Source organism: Rousettus aegyptiacus, unplaced genomic scaffold (genome assembly GCF_014176215.1).
Source record: "Rousettus aegyptiacus isolate mRouAeg1 unplaced genomic scaffold, mRouAeg1.p scaffold_m13_p_2, whole genome shotgun sequence".
Taxonomy (NCBI): domain Eukaryota; kingdom Metazoa; phylum Chordata; class Mammalia; order Chiroptera; family Pteropodidae; genus Rousettus; species Rousettus aegyptiacus.
Window position 1 is genome coordinate 82,381,820 of NW_023416295.1, and position 7,967 is coordinate 82,389,786.

General features: G+C 45.9%; 1 protein-coding gene across 2 annotated transcripts in view; it reads left to right on the forward strand.

The window, feature by feature from the left end:
- Positions 1-6,930, forward strand: part of STEAP3 (STEAP3 metalloreductase) — a 46,193-nt gene extending 39,263 nt beyond the window's left edge. For both annotated transcript variants that reach the window (XM_036236944.1, XM_036236945.1), the window contains exon 5: positions 4,188-6,930. In XM_036236944.1, coding sequence (XP_036092837.1) covers positions 4,188-4,469 — 282 coding nt within the window. In that variant the 3' untranslated portion in view covers positions 4,470-6,930. The remainder of the gene's footprint in view (positions 1-4,187) is intronic.
- Positions 6,931-7,967: the final 1,037 nt, after the last annotated feature.

Sequence of the window (7,967 nt, forward strand, 5' to 3'; positions counted from 1 at the left end):
TTTTTTGCTAACGAGGTTACGTATAATAAAAACGGCCCTAACTTGGGTGGATATTAATTGACCTATGACAATGCCTCCCTTCTTTTTGGCCCCCTTTGGCTGCTCTGGGATTTTAAAATTATTCTCAAGGAGAGAGTTTAGGACAATAAACTTGCTGGAATCCTCCAGGCTCCCACTGGGATTAGAAAGTTACAAGGCCCTTTGTTACTGTCTGGCTTTGGCTGGCAGCACTCTGTGAACCACTGCCTCAGGCTGGGGCTTCCTGCCACCTGTCACCATGGAATTTGGGGTGGCAAAAGGATGAAGATGTATCGATGCGAGCAGCATCTCCATACTCCCAGTGTATGTCCCACATGCCCAGCACGATCCATCACTCTCCATATTCAGGGTTGGGGATGGTGGCCCCAGAACATATCACTGAGGGAGGTACTGAGGCCTCACTAGGGACACCAGGGTGAGGATCCTAAGCCTGGGTGGGTTCTCATTGCCACAGCGTATGGGAAGTCCCATGATGTAGAGTGGGGGCACACTGAGTCTCACAGTGGATATTTGTCGAAGGAACAGAAAAGTACAGTCTGTCCCCAACAAATGGCCTGGGCGGAGGGGCCATGAGGACTTCTTAACCTGAAGTCAGAAGTTCTTAGGTTGTGATAGCCTTTAAATTAGCGATTCTTAGTCCTGGTTGTACTGTAGTTCATCATTGCTGAATTTCTAGAAGCTACTGATATCTGAGCCCTAATCCAAACCAATTTAATCCATATTTCTGGGATTGGAATTTAGGCATTAATATTTTTTCCCAGCTCCTCAGGTTATTTTAATATGTAGCTAGATTTGAAAACAACATTCTCAAACTGATAAGCTCTCAGAGGTAAAAGGAACTTTGTAGCCATCTTAGCAAACTCCATAAATCCACGAAAATAGGCCGAGCAAGGGTCTGTGGCCGGGCAGCTGGCTGGGGAACATCAGGATGGTCATCAGGCTTGTTCAAGATTTATTTCTGATGGTCAGTGCTGGTACCTTATTCTGCCCCCACTTTCGGGGTTTGTGTGTGTGTGTGTGTGTGTGTGTGTGTGTGTTGGCGTGCATGTGAGGTAAAATACATAAAACATAAAATATACCATCTTAACCATTTCTAAGTATACAGTTCAGTTGCATCGAGTACAATCATAATGTACAACTATCACCATCATCCTTCTCCAGAGCTCTTGCAAAACTGAAACCCTGTGCCCATTAAATAATAAATCTCCATTACCCATCTTCCTACCCCTGGCAACCACCTTTCTGCTTTCTGTCTCTGAATTTGTCTGCACAGATGCCTCATAAGAGTGGAATCATACAGTATTTGTCTTTTTGTGACTGTTTATTTCACTTAACATAATGTCCACAGGGTTTACCCGTGTCATAGCATGTGTCAGAATTTCCTTCCTTTTTAAGGCTTAAATATATTTCATTATATATATATATATACACACACACACATACATATATATATATATATATATATATATATATTTATGTGTATACCCACACACATATATGCCAGTTTTTTTTTTTTTTAATCTCTTCATTTGTTACTGGACACTTGGGTTGCTTCTACATTTTAGCTACTATGAATAATGCTGCTATAAACATGGGTGTACACATATCTCTTCAAGACCCTGATTTCAATTATTTTGAGTAACTACCCAGAAGTGGAATTGCTGGATCCTATGGTAGTTCTATTTTTAATCATTTGAGGAACTTCCATATCGTTTTCCATAGTGGCTGCACCATTTAACTGACTGCACATTTCCAATTTGTCCACATCCTCACCAACACTTGTTATTGTCTGTGCTTTTGATAGTCTACTATCCCACTGGTTTTGATTTGTATCTCTCTGATGATTAGTGATGTTGAACATCTGTCTATTCATGTGCTTATTGGCCGTTCATCTCTCTTCTTTGGAGAAGTTTCTATTCAAGTCCTTTGCCTTTTGAATTGGGTTGTTTTTGTTTTTCTGTTTGTTTGTTTTTCTCATTCAGTTTAGGAGATTTCTATACATTCTGGATATTAATCCCTTACCTGATATATTATTTGCAAGTATTTTCTCAGTGCTGGGAACATATTTAACCTCAGTCTTCAGCATCACTAGATCAGAACTTAGAGAATGTTGATGTGGTTCAGAACTTGCTGGGAGATTTGGAATTCTTGATAGACACATCTGGAAGGGACGAAAATTTGGTTACATGTGACTCACAGTCAAGGAGATCCCCATTTGGGGGCTGACCATTTTAATATGCTATACGAAGTAACTGGGTAATGGTGCAGAGCCAATCATGGCCTTTCCCAGTGGGCTGTGTTAAACCAGGAAGTTGTTGAGGATGGAATAAAAAGATCCTTGATGTGGTCACAAAACCAAGAACAGCCAGGGATGGCTAAGAAGGGTAGAGACTGGGGATCTTTGACAGCTAGTATTTTATTTGGGGTCAAAAATGTTGTATTTGGGAACCTGCCTATGAACTAATAGTGAATGGGAAAATGTCTAGTATTATTTTTCATAAAAGCATTACAAGCAATTCTTCCAAACCATGTTCTCCTACTTACTGAGGTTCACTGTCCTAATGTTTGTACTGGAACAGGTACAAGCAAAGCTCCCCCAATACTAGGCACAGTAGCAGAATCAGACCCAATTAGAAAAGCGTCAGGGGAATGCAAACAAGACAGCTTCTCTTACCCAGCCGTGTATCGGTGCCGACAAGCTGGGCTGGAAGGAAATTCAGGAGGCTCAATTTCAGCTTCTTTGGAAAGCTCAAAACCAGCCTGTGAAAGAGCACCCTGAAGTACCGCCATGCTGCCACATTTCAATGAAACCATTGCATTGTGTCCTCAGAGAAAATGCATATGTGTTCATTATTCGTTGGGTCACTGCTGTTTTCATTTCTTATGTAATAAAACAGTTTTATCCTGCCCCAAGTCTCTCAGCGGTTCCTCAGTGCTTATGGAATCAGTCAGACCTGCCCTGTGCCTCTCCTCCCTGTTCCCCATAAAGCCTAACCTTTGGCGTCTTCTGCTCTCTGTCTGGGGGCTGGAGAATGCCCTGCCCACACAGCGCTGCACCCACATCTCTGACTTTAGCTTTTGGACTCACTTATCCTCACTGAAGCTGATTAAATGACTCACTCAGGGTCAAGACCAGTTGAGACCAGCACTAACAGTAGAATCTAGAGTGCCTCATTTGCAGTCCACAAGAAACCTGACATGCAAAAGCTTCCCCGAGGCTGGAGGTATGGATCAGCACTCCCCATCTATTCTCTTGTACAGTCCCCACAGAAAGTCATGTGTGTGTGGGGGGGCAGTGCACAAGGAGGTCATCTTGGCTGCAAGTGACCTGTACGTGGCCTAAGGGGTGGGGTGCTCCATTGTGAGATGGCCTGGACTGTTACTATTTGTATTTGTGATGATCTTGATCTTCCCATGGTCGTTAACCTTCTTCCAGGTGGGAGAGTAATCCTGGTGAGCTCTCTGCCTGGTGTTCATGACTCAGTACGTGGGCAGGAGGTGAGGGATCAGCACCCATAGACAGCATCTGCCTGGTGTTCTGGGCTTTATATACAGCGTCAGGTCACCCAACCCGCAGGCCCTGGTGAGCCGCTTATTGATGCCAAATCCATGTGGCAAGTACATTTTTTTTTTACTTTGTGTTTATCTTTAAATCAACTTACAATCAATTCACCTTTTTTATCTGGCCTTAAGCCAAAGATTATCTGTGAAATTATGATGGTGGTATGAAGACAGACACTTGTTACTCTAATATACATTAAAATATACACAAAATCAATAAAAGGTGTTTAAACTCCTTTGAACATCTAAAATCCTCTGGCTGCCACCAAAGGTATGAATAACAGTTATTTTTATCAAATCCTCATGAATCAATGAATCCTTATACACATTCAGGGTAAAAGCATTATTCCTGGGTTTTGTTTGGTTGGTTGGTTGGTTGGTTGGTTGGGGAAATTGAGGCTCAAAGAATTTAGGTACTAATAAGATCACGCAGACAGTGAGTGATAGGGTTGGGACTGGAACCCAGAGCCCTAAATGCTAAAGCCACACTCCTTCCTTCCCCTCTGCAGGCAAGCAAATGAGCCACTGAGGGAACCACTGTGTCTATTGTCCCTTGGCCCTCACTCCAGCCTTCTTTTCCCCCACAGTCCACTCTGGGTTTTGTGGCCCTGGTGCTGAGCACCCTGCACACACTCACCTACGGCTGGACCCGCGCCTTCGAGGAGAGCCGCTACAAGTTCTACCTGCCCCCCACCTTCACGCTCACGCTGCTGGTGCCCTGCGTTGTCATCCTGGTCAAAGGTCTCTTCCTCCTGCCCTGCTTACGCCACAGACTTTCTAAGATCCGGAGGGGGTGGGAGAAGGACAGCGCGGTCAAGTTCACACTGCCGATGGACCACGCCCTGGCTCAGAAGACAAGCCACGTGTGAGGACTCGTACCTGGCTCCGGAAACCAGACGCAGGCAGGACGGTGCCCCGAACCTGTCAGGGTTTCTTTTCTTGATCATGCAGTATGGTGTAATTGTGCACAAATTGGTGGTTTGAGGTCCGAATTCCTGGAACACAAATGTATTCAGTAATATTCAGTATGACACACATGTGTGTGATATATGTTCATATATACTTCATATAACAGGATTTGCAATTATACTTACTTAGCTAAAATGTTGAATCCCTGAGTTTCAACATGTAGATTTAAAAGCAAGTGTCAGGTGCCAGGAGAACAGCAACTCACATTATTGTGACATTTGCAGATATACACAAGCTTTTTGTGTGGAAAAGGCAGTGAGGGGCTTGTACCTCGGTGGAGTCAATACACTTGTGCCTCCCACCCCTGTTTTGCTACTTTCCAAGGCTTTTGCAGAGCTGGGGCTCTAAAGTGGCAGGGCGGACGGGGGCTCTGCCTGGAGTCCAACTTCAGCTGGCTGCACTAGGCTGAAGAGTTGCCAATGGGCAGGAGGTGAGGCTCCTCACTCACCTGTCTGCCTTCAGCTGGAGGGGTGGGGGAACCTGGTGTCGGTGCCCAGGTGGGGGCCAGGCAGGGAGGGAGATTGTGGCTGAAGCTGCTCCCCCTAATCCTCCCTAAGCTGGAGGGATTTTTTTTTTTTTCACTTAAAATCAGAAGTCAACACTGAGGACTGCAAATTGATCTTCCTGCGGAAGTGTGAAATCACCTTTTTCCTGGAGCCACTAATGAACCCCATCTTGAGAGTAAGTGTAATCTCTTTCCCCCCTTTAAGTTGCTGATACCCAGCCGTTCTTTCCTTTCGATTGTTGTGACTTTTCACCTTTTAGATCATTAGTTTGAATATCTCCAGGAAGGCCTAAATCCAACCCTCTGACAATCTATGGGGGAGGGGAACACAAGGCAGAGGGCTCAGCGTCACAGCTGAACCTTTCTGGGGACCCCACCCAGGGGGCTGGAGGACTAATTGTCTTCATTAAATTGGTCCTGTGGAAAAACACTGGGGAGCTCTTTAAATATCCTTTGCTGCCTGCCTGGCAAAGATGCTGCTTTCTAAGCACCCAGAAAACCACTGGCTCCAAGTTTCTCCTAATGGAAAGTCAAGTTTCAGAAGAGCTGGGAGGGTCTTTTCCACTAAAGCTACAAACTTGAAATGCAGCTGCCCCAAAGCCTAAAAGTCTGGACTGCAGCCAGGGATACAGGACATGTGCCCTCGAATCATCTTCCATTTCTCACTGATTCATACTGAAACTGTTTTCACTTCCCCTGTGGACAGTTGTTCTCTGCCGAACACCCCCACCCAGCTTCTCTCAGAGCCAGGGTGATTTGTCATAAAAAAAAAGTACCTTTGTACACAAAGGGGGTGAGGTCTTGATGAAAGACATCAATAAGACAGGTACCAATCTCTAAATGGGGGGAAGGGACATTCATATTTCTTAGGTCTCCTGGGCCTGAGGGCATCTTAGGATGGAACAAAGAGAGTCCAGACGTCAAAGACTGAGCAGATAGTGCTACAGGGAGAGAGAGGATGCCCCTGCTTCCCAGGGAGGCTCATGAGCTCCTGTCTGAGGAGTACATTAGGGTCCTTTAGTGAAAAAGGGAAAGAAGCCAAGTGCAAGACTATCTCATTAAGCCAGTGACTGATGGAGGAAGGCAGCACAGGCAAAGCTGTCCCTTCCTGCAGATGTTTTCCATCTGCTGCTCCAAGGCTGAGAGGCAGGACTTTGTCCCCTAGACTGGCCCCAAAGGAGCAGCATGGCTCTCAGAGAGGCTGGCTGCAAAGGAAGCACACAAAGCAAAGGTTTCAGGACTTACTTGGCAACATGAGTACCCAACAGCTTCCTGCTCATAGATAACAGGGAGAACACAGGCAACTGGAACCCGCCTAAGATCACCAACCCCAGTTGGAATTGGCTGCCTTTCGTGTCCAATCCTCCCTGATTCCGGGGATGAGTCCTTATACCAAAGATGCTGACACAGAGCAAAGTCTAGTGTGCTCCTTCCCCTTCCCTGCTTACCTCCTGCTGCAGGTGCTCTTCAGAAAGGAAAGGATGCCAAGGTGGGTGGCAGAAAGGAACAGATACAGCAGAGGGCTTGCCTATCTGCCAACCGAATAACCAGCTCAGGAAAGGCAGGGTGGGCAATGGTCTTGGCCTTGACCTCGTGTCTGCTGCTGCTCTTCCCTACCTCACCAGGAAGCTGGCAACAGCACCTCCAAGAGAGTGTGTCACTCCTTTAGAGCCTGGGGAATTCTGTGTGCCTCCAGGTACAAAAGTGCCTGCACCAACGTTCTGTGGGAATCCTAAATGCCACTATCAGAGGTTGACATTTAAAATGTATGCCATCGAAAGAGTCTCTGTTTTGTTTTTACCTTGTAGAACTTGTCTAAGAAGCAATGAAAATAAACACCTAACCTGTGAATTTCAGGCTTTTATTTCTGTCATGTTGATCACCTGCCAACATTGGCTTGATGAGCCTTCTGTCTGACTGGAGCTTACTCTGAGTTAGGCATTGTGCGAGGTGGGCGCAGAATGATCTGGGCTAGAGCTCAACTCTGAGGAAGGGCAGACTTGCAGACCTACAGCCTCAGGCCAGTAAGGAAACCTCTGAGATCCAAATGACAAAGTGCAGGGGGATGTGAAAGGAGTATCCAAGGCCCGCAGTGGGCCAGGGGAAGCTTCCTGGAGGAAGCAGCATCTGCACTGTGGTCTGAAGGCTGCGGCCGTGAATGTAGGTTAGAGCAGCAGTGCTTCTGGAACTATAATGTGCTTGAGAGTCACATAGGAATCTTGTTCACATACAGGTTCTGATTCTTTGGTCTGAAATGAGGCCTGAGACTGTGCATTTCTGATAAGTTTCCAAGTGACATGGATGAGTAACAAGAGCTTAGATGGATGCCTTTGTGTCTCCTGTGCTGTAGTCTACAGTCCAGAAACCAGTGCACCCAGATTTCTCTGCCTCATGAATCTTCCCCAAGACCCTGGTGCCCTGGCTGTCCTGGCAAGCCATGCTTCCCCATACTACCCTTTTGTTGCAACCCCCTCATTCTCTTAAGGTCAGAGGAAGGAAAGACTCTACCATAGCCAAGGCCATCTACTCTGCGCTCCGTGCAGGATGCCCCCTGGTGGTTCCACACATCTGCCCTGGATTCATTAGGAAAACAACTCCCTTCAGAGACTACCCACCATTCATGCAGTCCAGCTTTTCCACTGAAGCAACCAGAACTGTCTTCCTGTGCAGGGAGGAAAAAAAGAAACCCATGTGCAAAAAGCAGTCTAATCGCTAAAAATCATTTCTTGAAAAAAGTAACCAAAAACTGGCTTTGCCATTTTGAGCCCATGATTACAGTTTTCCAAAGAAAGAACCACAGCCAGAAAACTTTGATACAAATAATTGTCAACAGGAAAAATATATATATTGTGCTTGGAAGTTTGTTTTTTGACTCTGTGTCTTCCTACACAAC